Raw genomic sequence first — 17,865 nt, forward strand, 5'->3', positions numbered from 1 at the left:
TTCCTTTTTGTTTGACTCTTGAACATGGTTAGACTATGTCCTCTAAAACACCTGGTTCCTTTTTGTTTGACTCTTGAACATGGTTAGACTATGTCCTCTAAAACACCTGGTTCCTTTTTGTTTGACTCTTGAACATGGTTAGACTATGTCCTCTAAAACACCTGGTTCCTTTTTGTTTGACTCTTGAACATGGTGAGACTATGTCCTCTAAAACACCTGGTTCCTTTTTGTTTGACTCTTGAACATGGTGATACTATGTCCTCTAAAACACCTGGTTCCTTTTTGTTTGACTCTTGAACATGGTTAGACTATGTCCTCTAAAACACCTGGTTCATTTTTGTTTGACTCTTGAACATGGTTAAACTATGTCCTCTAAAACACCTGGTTCGTTTTTGTTTGACTCTTGAACATGGTTAGACTATGTCCTCTAAAACACCTGGTTCGTTTTTGTTTGACTCTTGAACATGGTGATACTATGTCCTCTAAAACACCTGGTTCATTTTTGTTTGACTCTTGAACATGGTGAGACTATGTCCTCTAAAACACCTGGTTCCTTTTTGTTTGACTCTTGAACATGGTTAGACTATGTCCTCTAAAACACCTGGTTCCTTTTTGTTTGACTCTTGAACATGGTGAGACTATGTCCTCTAAAACACCTGGTTCCTTTGCTCATTTGTGGTAGTTGTAATCTGGTTCTTTCCATTGCCTTGTAGCTGCGTCAGCTGGAGATGCAGTTGGAACAGGAGTCCACGAGAAACACGACCGGGAGGGACTGATATCTACACTCTGTGACCAGGTATACACACCATTTATATAGCTATGCAGGCACACACACACACAGTAATAGTTCTCAGTATAGACAGGGGCCTCATCAAACACCACGGGGTACACAGCACCGATTGCTGCGTTGACAGACCTGCTATCACTGATAAAGTAACTGCGCACTCCTGAATTTACATATTGATAGACTGTTGGTCAGACTGCTGATACACACACACACACATATACACCCTTATACGCAAACTCAATCTCATTGGCGCTGTTGAATCATGCTGGTCTTTCTATTAATGTGCCTCTGGGTCGCGTGTGTGTGTGTTAGCGCGCGTGTGTGTGTGTGTGTGTGTTAGCGTGTGTCTGTGTGCTTTCCAGTCCAGGCGTTGGGGAAGTATAGATTTTTCTAGTGTAACGCTCTCTAGGTGATGAATTCAGCATGTCACTTCTACCAACAGGCAATACAAAGACACCCAATATAGCAGGCAGCCCCGAGCCGCCTCACCTCACTCTGTCACTACAGGAAGATGTAGAGTCTGTTTATGCCTCCCCGTGTACAATGCATCAGCCCCGCTAACTCCCTCACAGCAACAAATTGAATTACAAACGTCACCAACCGACGTTAACTCATTGCCCCAGAGTTCCTCCACTCCTTGATATTGACGAGAGAGAGCGAGCGAGAGAGGGTGTGAGGGAGTATGAGAGAGGGGAGAATTAGAGGGAGCATACTTATGTTCACACAAGACAGGAGAATTTCACCAGATAGGAAAGACTGATCCTAGAACCCCAGCACATAGTCTATTGCAGCGAAGATACTGGAGGCTGAGACAGGGGATATAGTGGAAAAAAGCCTGGCACGACGTGACACACCCCTCCTAGGGACGACATGGGAGAGCACTAGTAAGCCAGTGACTCCCCATAACAGGGTCAGAGGCAGAGAATATCAGTGGAGAGAGGGGAGCCAGGCAGAGACAGCAAGGGCAGTTCGTCACTCCAGTGCCATGCCGTTAACCTTCGCAACCCTGGGCCAGATTACACTCAATCATAGGACCTACTGAAAGAGATGAGTCTTCAGGAGACTGAGTCTGCGTCTCTCACATGGATAGGTAGACCATTCCATAAAACGTTGCCATGCCGTTAACCTTCGCAACCCTGGGCCAGATTACACTCAATCATAGGACCTACTGAAAGAGATGAGTCTTCAGGAGACTGAGTCTGCGTCTCTCGCATGGGTAGGTAGACCATTCCATAAAAACGTTGCGCTATAGGAGAAAGCCCTGCCTCAAGCTGTTTGCTTAGAAATTCTCGGGATAATAAGGAAGCCTGTGTCTTGTGAGCGTATGTGTAGGTGTGTACGGCCGGCAGGACCAAATCAGAGATATGGGTAGGAGCAAGTCCATGTAATGCTTTATAGGTTAGCAGGAAAACCTTGAAAATCAGCCCTTGCCTTAACATTAAGCCTGTGTAGCAATGGAGTAATATGATTTTTTAAATTCTACCAGCCGTATTTGGCGATAACTGAAGTTTATTTAGTACTTTATCCGGGTAGCCGGAGAGTAGAGCACTGCAGTAGTGTAATCTAGAAGATAAAAAAGCATGGATTAGCTTTTCTGCGTCATTTTTGGACAAAAAGCTTCAGATTTTTTGCAATGCTACGAAGATGGAAAAAAGCTGCTGTTGAAATATTCTTGATACTGTATGTTCGTCAAAAGAGAGACCAGGGTCCAGAGTAACGCCGAGGTCCTTCCGTTTTATTTGAGACGACTGTACAACCACCAAGATGAATTGTCAGATCAAACAGCAGATCTCTTTGTTTCTTGGGACCTAGAACTAGCGTCTCTGTTTTGTCCGAGTTTAAAAGTAAAACATTTGCCGCCATCCACTTCCACATGTCTGAAACACAGGCTTCCAGTGTAGGCAATTGTGGAGCATCACCATGTTTCTTCAAAATGTACAGCTGTGTGTCGTCCGCATAGCAGTGAAAGTTGACATTGTGTTTCTGAATGACATCACCAAGAGGTAGAATATATGGTGAAATCAATAGTGGTTATTGAGGAACACCGAAACATACAATTGATTTCTCAGAGGACAAACCATCCACAGACACGAACAGATATCGTTCCTGAAAGATAAGATCTAAACCAGGCCAGAACTAGTCCGTGTTGACTAATTAGGGTTTCCAATCTCTCCAAAAGAATGTGGTGATCGATGGCGTCAAAAGTGGCGCTAAGGTCTAGGAGCACGAGGACAGATGCAGATGCTTGGTCTAATGCCATGTAAAGGTGGTAAATGACCTTTTTAGAGTGCGGTCTCGGTGCTATGATGGATCTAAAACCATATACATTATTTGTCTTCAGGAAGGCAGCTTTTTCAAAAAATGCTAAGAGGAATGGGAGAGACGATATAGGCCGATTAGTTGTAAAAATGTTCCAGGTCGAGGTTTGGCTTTTTCAGGAGAGGCTTTATTGCTGACACTTTTAGTGAGTTTGGTTCACATCCGGAGGATAGGAAGCCATTTATTATGTTCAACATAGGAGGGCCAAGCACAGGAAGTAGCGCTTTCAGTAGTTCAGTTGGAATAGGGTCCAGTAGACCGCTTGAAGGTTTAGAGGCTATCACTAATTTTGTGAATGTGTAAAGAGATACAGGATTTTTAAAACTTGAGTCTCCATTGATCCTAAGTCCTGGCAGTTCTGTGCAGACTCAGGACAACTGAATTATGGAGAAATACATAGATTCAAAAAGGAGTCTGTAATTTGCATTCTAATGATCATGATATTTTTGTTGAAGAAAGTTCACGAATTCATCACTGCTGAAGTGAAGGCAATCCTCTTTTGAGGAGTGTTGCTTTTCAGTTAGATTTGCGACAGTATCAAAAATACATGTTGGATTGTTTTTATTCTCAATTAGGATTGAAAAGTAGGCTGATCGAGCAGCAGTGAGCGCTCTTCGATACTGCACGGTACTGTCATTCCAAGCTAGTTGGAAAACTTCCAGTTTGGTGGAGCGCCATTTCCGTTCCAATTTTGTAGAAGCTTGCTTCAGGGCTCTGATATGTTCTGTTTACCATAGAGCTTTTTTTTGTTTTTAGAGGTGTGACTGCATCTAGGGTATTACGCAAGGTTACATTAGATCCTTGTTTAGGTGGTTAACTGATGTTTGTTCTCCGACATCCTTGGGTAGGTGGAGGGAGTCTGGAAGGGAATCTAGGAATCTTCGGGTTGTCCAATAATTTATAGCACGGCTTTTGACAATCCTTGGTTGCGTTCTGAGCAGATTATTTGCTAACGTAATAAGATGTTGGTCCGATAGTCCAGGATTATGAGGAAAAACATTGAGATCCACAATATTTATTCCACGGGACAAAACCAGATCCAGGGTATGACTGTGGCAATGCGTAGGTCCGAAGACATGTTGGACCAAACCCACTGAGTCGATGATGGCTCCGAACGCCTTTTGGAGTGGGTTTGTGGACCTTTCCTTGTGAATATTGAAGTCACCAAAAGTGTTAGCATTATCTGCCATCACTACAAGGTCAGATAGGGATTCAATGAGGAATGCTGTGTACGGCCCAGGAGGCCTGTAAACAGTAGCTATAAAAAGTGATTGAGCAGGCTGCATAGATTTCATGACTAGAAGCTCAAAAGATGAAAACTCAGTCATTTTTGTAATTTTTTATTTCATTTGCCTTTGTAAATGTTAGCAACACCTCCACATTTGCAGGATGTGTGGGGGATATGGTCACTAGTGTAACCAGGAGGAGAGGCCTCATTTAACACAGTAAATTCAACAGGCTTGAGCCATGTTTCAGTCAAGCCAATCACATCAAGGTTATGATCAGTGATTAGTTCATTGACTATGACTGCCATGGACGTGAGGGATCTAACATTAAGTAGCCCTTATTTTGAGATATCACAATCTCTTTTAATAATGGCAGGAATTAGAGGATGTCTTTATTCCAGTGAGATTGCTAAAGCGAACACCGCCAATGTTTAGTTTTGCCCGGACAAGATCGAGGAAACAGACACGGTCTTAATCGGGGCAGCTGAGCTGACTACACCGACTGTGCTAGTGGCAGACTCCACTAAGCTGGCAGGCTGACTAACAGCCTGCTGCCTTGCCTGCTCCCTGTCTCATCCTTCTGCCAGGTGGGCCACAGGGACTTTGACGTGGAGAGGAGACTGAGGAGAGATCTGAAGAGAACCCATGCTCTGCTGGTGGACGCTCAGCTACTACCGTCTACCATAGACAACCCTGGACACAACCAGGCCCCCGGCAGCAAGGAACACATAGAGCGCCTGCACTGCCAGGTACACACAGACACACTATGATGTTATGAAGGGGGATTCTAGGTGTGTTTAGATTCACAATAATAAAATATAGAGGCTTCCCGAGTGGAGTGGCACAGCGGTCTAAGGCACCGCAGTGCTTGAGGCCCGGGTTCGATCCCGGGCTGTGTCACAGCCGGCCGTGACCGTGGGACCCATGAGGCGACGCACAATTGGCCCAGCGTCGTCCGGGTTAGGGGAGGGTTTGGACGGCCGGGATGTCCTTTTCCCATCTCGCTCTAGCGACTCCTGTGGCAGGCATGTCCCATCGCGCTCTAGCGACTCCTGTGGCAGGCATGTCCCATCGCGCTCTAGCGACTCCTGTGGCAGGCATGTCCCATCGCGCTCTAGTGACTCCTGTGGCAGGCATGTCCCATCGCGCTCTAGCGACTCCTGTGGCAGGCATGTCCCATCGCGCTCTAGCGACTCCTGTGGCAGGCATGTCGCATCGCGCTCTGGCGACTCCTGTGGCAGGCATGTCCCATCGCGCTCTAGCGACTCCTGTGGCAGGCATGTCCCATCGCGCTCTAGCGACTCCTGTGGCAGGCATGTCCCATCGCGCTCTAGCGACTCCTGTGGCAGGCATGTCCCATCGCGCTCTAGCGACTCCTGTGGCAGGTATGTCTCCTCCGACATGTTTGTGTGGCTGGCTTCCGGGTTAAGCGAACAGTGTGGCTTGACAGGGTCGTGTTTGAGGACGCATGGCTCTCGACCCTTCGCCTCTCCCGAGTCCGTACGGGAGTTGCAGCGATGGGACAAGACTGTAACTACCAATTTGGATATCATGAAAAACGGGGAGAAAAAAGGGGGGTAAAATTTAAACATACCTTCCACTCCCTCTCTCTGTCAGTTGGGGAGAGCTGGAGTATTTTCAGAAGACTCTGTCCATGGAACTGGAGAATGCTCAGAACTAGAGAACATCTGCAAACACAAGCATCTGGTGAGAGATATAGAGGCCTTGTACTAGACTCTTACTACTACTGGTACTAGAACATTATAATTATCAGTCGTGTCCGGGAACTGTGAACATCAAAATGTTTGCAATCCTTCTGAAACCAACAGTAACAGGATCCTGTATATGTGTGAGGACAACAATCTTTTGGAGAGAGCAGTTTTAAAGTGTGTGTGTCTACGTGTAGGTGGATGAGCCGGTAGTCCAGCTCCAACATGAGAAGTCAGATCTGTTGAAGAGACTAGAGGAGAACCAGGAGGACCTTGATGAACTCCTGAAGAAACACAAAGCCCTCATCGCTCAGGTGGGTTCCCTCTCTGCCTCATAGTGGCTCAAAACCATGTATAAAGACTTCGACATGTACTAAAAATGAAAGATGACCAAAAACCTGATCTTTCTCTCTCTCAGTCCTCCGGTGGTATCTCTCAGGTCAGAGAGTTGCAGGCTGAACTGGAGGAGGTCAATAAACAGAGACACACAGTACAGGAAGAGGTAAGGACTGAGAGCTGAGTAATGTGGGGAGATGGTGACCTTCACATGCTGTTATTGTGGATAGGAGACTGGCTGAAAAACCCACTCTGCCATTCCTCTTGTCCTTCAGCCTCTCCTCTCCTCCTCCTCTCTGTTCCTCGCCTCCTCCTCAGCTTGCAACGAGTGTGGCCAGGGTGCAGCTCCTGGAGTCGTCCACCGTGGGCGTAGTGTCGTCAGTAAGCAGGAGGCCAAGGTGTGTGACCTGGAGAACAAGCTGAAGTTCCAGAGAGGACAGGTCAAGAGGTTTGAGGTGAGACGACGACACAAAATGGACAGTAAAACCCTAGATAGCATGTCTTTACTCACACACTTCTTCTTCCTCTGTCTCTCGCTCTCTGTCACTCTAATATCTCTCTCTTTCTCTCAATTCAATTTCATGGTGCAATATTGGCATGGTGTACATATTTCCAAAGCAGAAATTCTGGAAAGAATGAAAATAATAATCTCTCAGAAAAATCTCTCTGTAGGTGCTGCATCTGAGGGACAGTGTTGTGTGCCTTGGAGAGGAGCTGGAACAGAGTGCTGAGACGGGGGCCAGGGAGAGAGAGAACAGGCAACGCCTCCACGAAATGGAAGACCTGGCTCAGAGAGAACAGGACAGTAGCCGCAGACGCATAGAGCAGGTAAGACACACACACTATACACTGATTGTACAAAACATTAAGAACACCTTCCTAATATTGAGTTGCACCCCCGCCTTTTGCCCTCAGAACAGCCTCAATTAATCCGGGCATGGACTCTACAAGGTGTGGAAAGCGTTCCACAGGGATGCTAGCCCATGTTGACTCCAATGCTTCCCACAGTTGTGTCAAGTTGGCTGGATGTCCTTTGAGTGGTGGACCATTCTTGATATACACGGGAAACTGTTGAGCTTGAAAAACCCAGCAGCGTTGCAGTTCTTGACACAACCGGTGTGCCTGGCACCTACTACCATACCCCGTTCAAAGGCACTTAAATCTTTTGTCTTGCCCATTCATCCTTTGAATGGCACACATACACAATCCATGTCTCAAGGCTTAAAAAATCATTCTTCCAGAAAATGATGTCATGGATTTAGAAGCTTCTGATAGGCTAATAGACATCATTTTAGTCAATGGAGGTGTACCTGTGGATGTATTTCAAGGCCTACCTTCAAACTCAGTGCCTCTTTGCTTGACATCATGGGAAAATCCAAATAAATCATCCAAGACCTCAAAGACAATTGTAGACCTCCACAAGTCTGGTTCTTCCTTGGGAGCAATTTCCAAACATCTGAAGGTACCACGTTCATCTGTACAAACAATAGTACGCAAGTATAAACACCATGGGACCACGCAGCCGTCATACCACTCAGGAAGGCGACGCGTTCTGTCTCCTAGAGATGAACATACTTTGGTGCGAAAAGTGCAAATCAATACCAGAACAACCGCAAAGGACCTTGTGAAGATGCTGGAGGAAACAAGTACAAAAGTATCTATATCCACAGTAACACGAGTCCAATATCGACATGAAAGTCCGCTCAGCAAGGAAGAAGCCACTGCTCTGAAACTGCCATAAAAGCCAGACTACAGTTTGCAACTGCACATGGGGACAAAGATCGTACTTTTTGGAGAAATGTCCTCTGGTCTGATGGAACTGTTTGGCCTTAATGACCATCGTTATGTTTGGAGGAAAAGGCGGGAGGCTTGCAAGCCGAAGAACACCATCCCAACCGTGAAGCACAGGGGTGGCAGCATCATGTTGTGGAGGTGCTTCGCTGCAGGAGGGATTGGTGCACTTCACAAAATAGATGTCATCTTGAGGAAGGGAAATGATGTGAATATATTGAAGCAACATCTCAAGACATCAGTCAGAAAGTTAAAGCTTGTTCGCAAATGGGTCTTCCAAATGGACAATGACCCCAAGCGTACTTCCAAAGTTGTGGCAAAATGGCTTAAGGACAACAAAGTCAAGATATTGGAGTGGCCATCACAAAGCCCTGAGCTCAACCCTATAGAAAATTTGTGGGCAGAACTGAAAAAGCTTGTGCGAGCAAGGTGGCCTACAAACCTGACTCAGTTACACCAGCTCTATCAGGAGGAATGGGCCAAAATTCACCCAACTTATTGTGGGAAGCTTGTGGAAGGCTACCCGAAACGTTTGGCCCAAGTTAAACAATTTAAAGGCAATGCTACCAAATACTAATTGAGTGTATGTAAACCTCTGACCCACTGGGAATGTGAAAGAAATAAAAGCTGAAATCACTCTACTATTATTCTGACATTTCACATTCTTAAAATAAAGCGGTGATCCTAACTGACCTAAAGACAGGGAATTTTTACTAGGACTAAATGTCAGGAATTGTGAAAAACTGAGTTTAAATGGATTTGGCTAAGGTGTATGTAAACTTCCGACTTCACCTGTACATACTACACACACTTTACACACCACAAAGAGAGAACAGGATAGTAGCAGCAAACATATATGGCGCGCACAAGAGCAGGGTGTTAGTTGTAGTGATTGTGTCGTCTGTGTGTGTAGGCTGCATGTATGTGTGTGTGTATATGTGCCTGTTATGTATTCTGAGAGCGTCCGTAACACTGATGCCTTTTCACGACCTAATGACCAACCACACAGACACACAAAGCTCTCGGAGCGAGAGACAAACACACTCACACGTACTCTCTGGCTCCCCAGCGTTCTCTCTCTAGCTGTGCCACTGTCTGGCTGTGATTAATCCACTTTGCCTTCTCAAGGTTAAGGATACACACACACACCCCATCCCACTTCTCGTGTCTCTATGACAACCACTAAACCCCCACCCCGACACACACACACACAAAGGGTGTGTGTCACATGTGCGCTTCATGTCATGTGCGCTAGTGTGTGTCGTAAATTTGAGTGAATGAGCTAGTGTGTGTGAGGGAGAGCGAGATGACAGGATGAGAGCAGGGAAAGGGGAAGATGAATAAATAAATCACTCCTTTCTTTTTCCGTATAAATACGGAAGAATGCTCCTCGAGAACCCTGACCAACAGACACATACACACAACAGGAAAGCCCAGGACCCGCGGATGTGTGTGTGTGTGTACATCAGAGTATATGACTGATGATGCGATGATGACTGGGCATTGTTTTAAGACTCATCCATTCTGGCCTGTATTGAATAGCATGGATAAACTTACAGTTGGCCAGTGACACGGGCGCATTCACACACATCCTTAGCGTTCCTTGTGGGCGGTCTGTCACCTCACCAATGGACACATCTCTCTCTTTCTCTCTCTGTGTTCTCAGGAGATGCAAGTGACGGAGCTGAGTACAGTCCGACAGACATTACAAGCCGATCTGGAGACATCCATCCGCCGTATCGTTGATCCGCAGGCCTCCCTGGAGGAAGTGGAGTCTAGTGATGAGAGCGACTCGTATCTTGCTGTGTTGGGTGGTGTGAGAGCGGTATCGGGGGCAGGGTTAAAGCAATGGTGTGTGTGGGAAGAATGACTCTGTTAGGAGTCAAGGACGGGTACAGGTGTGTTCACAAGGAAGTGACGTTATCACTGATATTACCACTGACCTTTGACCCCTCTCCCCAAGTGTTGCGACGGCTGTGGAATCCTTGACCAGAAAGAGAGACCTGTAACAACCCTGGGTCCCTGTGTGTGTGTGTTTTTAGACCAGTCTGTTCTGACTTGATCCCAGGGCTGTTGATGATGTGGACAGACCGAGCATGTTGCAATGCTGGTTGTGAGCGGAATAGCCTTGTTGCGAGTGGCTAGATGTCTGAGCTGTAGTCTGACTGTTACTGTCTACGGCGGCACCTGGCACCATCTCCCTGTTGGTTTTGTCTTGTGGTCTGTGGGTGGACCGGTTCGAGGACCACAGGGCTGGAGCAAAGAGCGACGAGCACGAAACGTTTAAGAAGTTACAATGAGCTCGTCTCTGTTCTAAGGTGTGTGTATGAGAGTTCACCTGCTTTGATATTCTTGTCTTCCATGATGCATGGGAGTTACAATACAGAAGCCAGTTCTGCTCTCTCCCTCCTGTCCCTTTCTCTATCGTCATTTTACCGTTCCCCCTCTCAATCTTGCCGGCTCTGTCGCTTCTCTGTCCAACTTCTGTTCTTTGACCTAATTTTTATTTTAATTCTCGCTCCCACCTGTTCCTCTTCTTTCCTCTCTCTGGTGGCAGACAGGTGATGTACTGTATATTAACTGAGTGTGAATGTCTGCCACCTCTGGTCTCACAGCAGGAGAGAGAGGACACAGAGACAGGGACAGGAAATGTCCTGTGGCTGACCCGGACTTAGAAGTCTTGCATCACTGGCTGTGCAGTGTCGCGTGTCTTCTCTCTCTTGGTAGTGTGTGATCTCTGCCTGCCAGTAACACTGTGTGTGTGTGTGTGTTTCTCTCTTCCTCAGCATCAGTGCGTGTAGTGTTGGTTCTCAATATCTGGACATGGAGGATGCTGGCGAGGGTATCCGTTATTGGCTGGGCTCTCCCTGTGGCAGCAGTACAATCAGCAACCAGTCGGTCACAGACACCATGAGCACTTCCGGTGAGTTGTCAGTACAATTTGATTCAGCACAGTTCAACTTTAATAATGAAATTCAATAGCAACTGGATAGATACGAATCCTCTTTTATATGTTACATTTCTGATTATCCTCCCTCTCCCCCAGCTCCTGTGCGGACCCAGATGAGGGTTCAGAACCAGGGGGTGCGGTTGGTAATGGGGATAGTTCAGGTCTTGGTCGGGCCTCCTCCCTCTCCGAGCTGTTAGAGGGTCTTCGTAAGTGGCAGGGGAGGGCAGATGGCAGTACTACTTCTCTCCCAGACTACTGGGGCCTCAACCCTCTCCTTGGGCCCAGAGGACCTTCATCAGGAGCCTCACAGCATCCTCAAACCTCCTTCCCCACTGCTGCCCCGAGCCGCCAATCTAGGCAAAATAAGCGAACCCCAGGCTTCATCAGCAGCCTCCAGGGACTCGAGCCAAACTCGACAGCTCCTCCAACTCTTCCCCCCCCGAAGAACCAAACCAATGAGACGCAGGCTGCTGGATAGAGTTGTCAGCGAGGGCTATCTGGGGTCGGAACCCATGGTGTTCCAGAACCACCGTCTCCTAGGTGACAGTAACTGTGACAACGCAGCTTCTGACATTCTGCCGGTCATCTGACAGGCCCAGTCCACCAGCAGCCTGGCCAATTCAGTCGGAGGGCACTCAGTGTCCACCTTCGGGAGCTGCCCCCTCCACACACAGCAGGAAGGGCTCTGACTCCAGCTCTACCAGCTCAGGGTCTGGGAGAGACTAAGGTGTAGTAGCATGGGAACATACAAGATGGTCAATACAAGGTTTTATGTATTCCTCTCTCTCCACAGCCTGCATGTCTGTGTGTGAGGCAGGATAAACTGAAGCCATTCAGAGATCCCTATGCAAGTTGCAAGGAGTCACACTCAAGCCAAAGAAGATATACAGTGCATTTGGGACATATTCAGACATCTTGACTTGTTCCATATTTTGTTACGTTACAGCCTTATTCTGAAGTGGATTCAATTAATTGTTTTCCTCATCAATCGACACAATACCCCATAATGACAAAATGCAGAAAGGTTTTAACATTTGTTCAAATTTATAACAACTTTGCTATGAGACTTGAAATTGAGCTCAGGTGCATCATGGTTTCCATTCATCTTTGAGCCGTTTCTACAACTTGATTGGAATGCACACACCTGTCTTTATAAGGTCCCACAGTTGGCAGTGGATGTCAGAGCAAAAAAAACAAGCCATGAGGTCGAAGGATTTGTCCGTAGAGCTCCGAGACAGGATTGTGTCGAGGCACAGATCTGGGGAAGGGTACTTCATTTCTGCAGCTTTGGAGGTTCCCAAGACCAAAGTGGCCGCCGTCATTCTTAAAATGGAACAATATTGGAACCAACAAGACTCTTCCTAGAGCTGGCCGTCCAGCCAAACTGAGAAAATGGGGGAGAAGGGCCTTGGTCAGGGAGGTGACCAAGAACCCAATGGTCACTCTGACAAAGCTTCAGAGTTCATCTGTGGAGATGGGAGACCCATCCCTGCAGCACTCCACCAATCAGGCCTTTATGGAAGAGTGGCCAGACGGAAGCCATCCAGTTAAAGGCACGTGACAGCCCGCTTGGAGCTTGCCAAAAGGACTCTAACCATGAGAAACAAGATTCTCTCATCTGATGGAATTCTTTGACCGGAATACCAAGCATCACAACTGGAGGACACCTGTCACCATCCCTACAGTAAAGCATGGTGGCAGCATCATGCTGTGGATGTTTTTTAGCGGCGGGGACTGGGAAACTAGTCAGAATCGAGGGAAAGCTGAACGGAGCAAAGTACAGGGAGAGATCCTTGATGAAAAACTGCCCCAGCGCACTCAGGACCTCTGACTGGGGGTAAGGTTCACCTTCCAACAGTACTACAAACCTAAGCACACAGCCAAGACAGCTCCCCCAAAAAAAAAAAATCTCCATCCCTGAGGAAGACTGAAGAATCAAACCAATGAGACGCAGGCTCCTTGATTGGCTTCAATTCCGGGCCAATCTAATATCTCTGGAGAGACCTGTGCAGCGACACTCCCCAGCCATTCTGACAGAGCTTGAGGGTGTGCCTAGCTTGTAACGTCACACCCTAGAAGACTCAAGGCTGTAATCATTGCCAAAGTACTGAGTAAGCGGTTTGAATACTTAAATGATCAAAAACAGGTTTAGATTTTTTTGTGTCATTATGGGCTGTTGAGGTGAGAGGGGAAACAATTTAATCCATGTGGATAAAAGGGTCTGAATACACATTAAAGAGTTAAGCCAAAGATGGATTGTGGTAAATTGAAATGAGCCCACTGAATATAAAATTTAGAAGACATCAAAACTCATGGAATCATAAAGTAGCAACCCTTTGCATGCTTCAACAGTCTTGAAGGTGTTCCCACATATGCTGAGCACTCCACGGTCCAAACCATCTCAAAAATTGGGTTGCGGTCAACTGGTCACCCGACCTCAATCCAGAACATTAACACCTTTACATGAGACCGAAGGGGAGTAGACAAGTTAAAGGATTTAAGCTGTGCCATTGAGGGTCAACGGGAAAGACACGATTTAAGGGTATTTGAACAGGGTACGGTAGTAGTTGCCAGGCACACTGGTTTGTCAAGAACTGCAACACTGCTGGGTTTCACACTTGTATGAAGAATGGTCCAACATCCTTCTAGAACACTTAACACCTTGAGTCTGTGGGTAACGGGGGGGGCATATTAAGGCGTGAGCCAACGGAGGTGTAGACCCTAGAGGTAGAATCAAGTGTAGGGATTCATTTGGGGCAGGGTGTTCTGCCGCATTCAAAACTGAGCTCTCCAATTTCAAGATAAATCCCCCCGGTTAAGTCACTCAGAATTTAGTCTAGAACAAACTTTCCCACCTGAAGAGCAACATGGTTGGTAGATTACGGTGATAAACCAATTACATAGTGGTAGTAATCAACATGTACGAAACTATGACACGACCATTTCTTACAAACGATTTACTTACAAAGCACAGACAACAAGTACAGGACAAACAGACTTAGTTTAATACACGTACTGAACAGGTAGAGAGACACCTAAAAATGATTGACAGAACCTTTGACCAAACAGGACATTTAGATGAGCAGCAGCACCTGAAACAGACCAAAGGAATGGATTACAAAATTCCCATCATACAGTTGAGCTGCTCGAGAACACAGCCAGTGTCACTTGTCTTGTGGGGAGTGACATTTTGCTTCTTTAAAAGTCCAATCTTTAGTCCCAAAATGTTTGGGAGTTTAGTGGACTAATTAAAACAAATATGTACTGAACAAACAGTGAAATTGTTAATGAGTTACTTCATATAGGGAAATCAATTTAAATACATTAACCCTAATTTATGGATTTCACATGACTGGGTAGGGGGCGCAGCCATGGGTGGGTCTAAGGCATAGGCCCAGCCAATTAGTACATGTCCCCGAACAAAAAGGCCTTATTACAGACAGTTTCATCAGCTGTCTGGTCTCAGACAATCCTGCAGGTGAAGAAGCTGGATGTGGAGGTCCTAGGCTGGCGTGGTTAAACATGGTCTGCAGTAGAGGCCATTTTGGCATACTGGGATTAAGTGACTTCAGGTAGAGAAGTTAAATTCTGGCAACATCTCTGGTGACATTCTTGCAGTCAGCATACCAATTGCACATTCCCTTAACTTGAGGCATCTGTGGCATTGTGTTATGTGACAGAGCTACACATTTTAGTTACCTTGTCATTGTCCCCAACACAAGGTGCACCTGTGTAATGATCATGCTGTTCAATCAGCTTCTTGATGTACCACACCTGTCAGGTGGATGGATTATCTTGGCAAAGGATAAACGCTCACTAAAAGGGCCGTAAAAAGGGCAGCTTTGTACCTATGGAACATTTCTGGGATCTTTTATTTCCGCTCACAACCTGAGACAAACACTGTTGCGTTTATATTTTATAGATGCCATTTAGCAGACACTTGAGCCAAAGTGAGTCACGCGTGCAAACATTTGACATACGGGTGGTCCTAGGAATGGAATCCAGTCCATGGTACTTGCAACACCAGCTCTACAAACAGATAGAGGCCCACTCAGAGATTACCATTACACCCTGAGGCAGTCACCAGGTAGCCACTTACCTGGGATTACTTTCCCCTGCCTTTTCCTCTCCCCTTTCTCTGAAAAGCATAGGAACCACAATTTTATAACCAAGCCAGTTGTGATTCTAACAGGAAAGACTATGTGCACTATATAGGGAACAGGGTACCATTTGGGACAAAGCTGGAGTCTCAGATTGAACAGGAACGTAAATATTAAAAGGCAGAGTAAATATTAAAGTACCTTTTGGGGAGGGTTCTCGTCATCCGACACAGGTCTGGAAGGAGAGAGTATCAATTATGGCTTTGTCAACCAGATACAACAATTACATTTCTGCAAAGCACTTCCAGGAAATGATTTCATAAATGCGTCAGATAAGCATTGATTAACACGACTTACTCATCTGCCGCCTCTGGCTTCTTTTTCTGGAGACAGGGAAACAACATTAGTCTGATCCCAGATCAGTTTGTGCATACCATCTCGTTGTCAAGCCAAGTTTGAGTAAGAACACATGCTATAAGTATGTGTCTTGCCGTGCCAAGTGAAATGGTAACCTAATCATTACAAAAAATAAAAATAAAAAAAAGCTAGAATTTGATACCAAACAGATACCTTGCCTGCAGCATTTCCGCTCTTGGCTAGTGCTTTCTTCGGCTTCACAGGAGACTCCTCAATGTCTTCCTCCTCATCCTCCATCTCCTCATCACCACTCTCGATGCTTGAGAAGTCATCCTCCACTGGAAAGAAACAAGTTACACAGATGACAGCTGCCAGTCTGAAAGCCCTGTAGTTGATGGATGTCCAAGCCGCCTCTTAGAGTCACCCCCTTTGGCTAAACCATTTAGTCACCCGATTCCACAGTAATAAACAAGCTACTCCGCAAGACCTTGACAAGCAGAACCCCGAAGTCATTAAGCCCTTCATTTTCAAACCCATCATCTAGGGCATCCCTGGTCCCCCTACTCACGGGCAATGTGTTCCCCACAGATGTACACAGGGCCAGCGCCACTCTTCAGCCTGAAGGTGACAGGAGGGTGGAGTTCAAGCCCAGCGAGATTGACCTGGAGATATGAATACAGACGATAACAGTGTTCTCATTCGAATTCAGAGCCTAGCATCCCAGCTAGGATAGGCCTGTAACCCCTGGTGATTACTCCCATTATCAGATATTAGTTCACGTTGTAGTCTAGGTCATTAAGAAGTAGTTCAATGTCACAATAGATATCCAGGTTGATCAATTTAAAAAAATTATCTGCAATGCAATAGATTTAAGCCTACAAATTAAAAATGGGACTACGTCTTACCATGGGCATGCCGCTGGCATGCAGGGTCGCCACAGTTATACCTTTACCGTTATCCGGTTCTCCAGTAAGCAACTCCACAATGTTGAACTCTCCTTTGGCGCCTGCGCCCAGACACATCTGCCAGGGACAAGTCAGTCATTTGCAAATGTGCCACTGTATTGATTTTAAAGTGCGTTCCAGGTTGCATTGATCGCAGTCGTGCTGCCCGTAGTTACATAGCAAGTGCATTTCAGACATGCTCAGCTGGGCTGCTACACACGACCTGAAACCTAAAGTCGGTTCATGTGTTTGTACAGCACTTGGATTGTAAAATGTAATGCTCCAAGATGAGTAATGACTTACGGTTCTCAGGACGAGTTGATGTTGGAAGTTTGTGTCATCCGTTTTGAACGTTTCCTCCATCTTTGACTCACTGAGTTCACAACCTACAAAAACAGAATTTTAAAAAGCCTAACCGATTCCGTCCAACAGCTACATTTAATGGGCACACTAGGAACACAATTTCTAGCTAAATACCTACCCCATAACATCGACAGTGGTTTTTCCTGTTTGTGCATTTTTACAAACTTGGAAAACTTTACCTGGGAAAAACAAAACACTCGTGAGTCACGCACACGGAGACCGAACACATTAAATGTGCAGAAGTTTGTCAAAGCCTATATTTATTTAGCGGACCTAACGACGTCTCTGGTGGTTATCAGAAACGTCCTTCACCGTTGAGCGGAGTTCAGCCATCTAATAATTTCGCAATCAAAGCCTCAATCATAACGTCGCCTGAACATGCTTACCGAAGGCGCTGCACGTCAGACTGGTCCCTGGGACAGATAGAGAACGAGAGAAATGCATCTTCGGAAACGGTCGATTATAAAGATGACGAGAAGACAGGTGACGCTAATAAAGCATTACGCGCCAAAGCTAATTGGCCCGTTAACCGGGGCGACGCACCCTAGAACAGAGGCACTGTTCGAATCCCAATCCACCTGTCTAGCCTCTACCGTGACTTCCAGAGAGCACATAAACTAAGGAACACTCTTGCTTGAAGGCACCCTCTCCATTCTTTTGTGTGAAATTGCTCATCGGGTGCCCAGTGGAGCGGTCTCGAGCTAAGACTGCATGGAGTGGAGAGCACGCTCTCGAAAACGGTAATGGAAAGTTAAAAAACATATTTAAAAAACAAGGCATCCGAGTGATAGCGATGTGAAGTCTGAACGAGTATGATGAAGATGATGCCAGCAATGGAGGGAGGAAGAGTGAGGGGAGTACTGGATGGACTGCTGTTGATAAACTAGAGTTGAAGTTAGGAAGAAGACTTCTAGTGAGCCTGCTGCTCAGCGCGATCCTTCATCTCGTGGACCTGTAAATAGCTTGAGGATGATGATGAGGAG

General features: G+C 46.3%; 1 protein-coding gene and 1 pseudogene across 3 annotated transcripts; one reads left to right on the forward strand and one right to left on the reverse strand.

The window, feature by feature from the left end:
- Nucleotides 1–14,391, forward strand: part of LOC115146894 (unconventional myosin-XVIIIb-like) — a 38,067-nt pseudogene extending 23,676 nt beyond the window's left edge.
- Nucleotides 14,101–17,339, reverse strand: LOC115101053 (nucleoplasmin-like). 3 transcript variants are annotated; one of them, XM_029620218.2, is made up of 10 exons: nt 17,269–17,339; nt 17,001–17,061; nt 16,823–16,905; nt 16,481–16,597; nt 16,144–16,237; nt 15,789–15,913; nt 15,576–15,601; nt 15,420–15,453; nt 15,218–15,256; nt 14,101–14,210 (listed from the first exon to the last, which is right to left on the reverse strand). In XM_029620218.2, exons 2-9 carry the CDS (start codon nt 17,035–17,037, stop codon nt 15,224–15,226), a joined length of 549 nt encoding a protein of 182 aa, XP_029476078.1. In that variant the 5' UTR covers nt 17,038–17,061; nt 17,269–17,339; the 3' UTR covers nt 14,101–14,210; nt 15,218–15,223. The 3 variants fall into 3 exon arrangements, with proteins under 3 accessions (XP_029476078.1, XP_064860796.1, XP_029476079.1); XM_065004724.1 differs by lacking the exon at nt 17,269–17,339 and adding an exon at nt 17,156–17,179; XM_029620219.2 differs by lacking the exon at nt 14,101–14,210 and adding an exon at nt 15,118–15,147.
- Between the last annotated feature and the right edge of the window lie 526 nt (nt 17,340–17,865).

The sequence above is a fragment of the Oncorhynchus nerka genome, linkage group LG19, assembly GCF_034236695.1.
Source record: "Oncorhynchus nerka isolate Pitt River linkage group LG19, Oner_Uvic_2.0, whole genome shotgun sequence".
In the NCBI taxonomy this organism is placed as follows: domain Eukaryota; kingdom Metazoa; phylum Chordata; class Actinopteri; order Salmoniformes; family Salmonidae; genus Oncorhynchus; species Oncorhynchus nerka.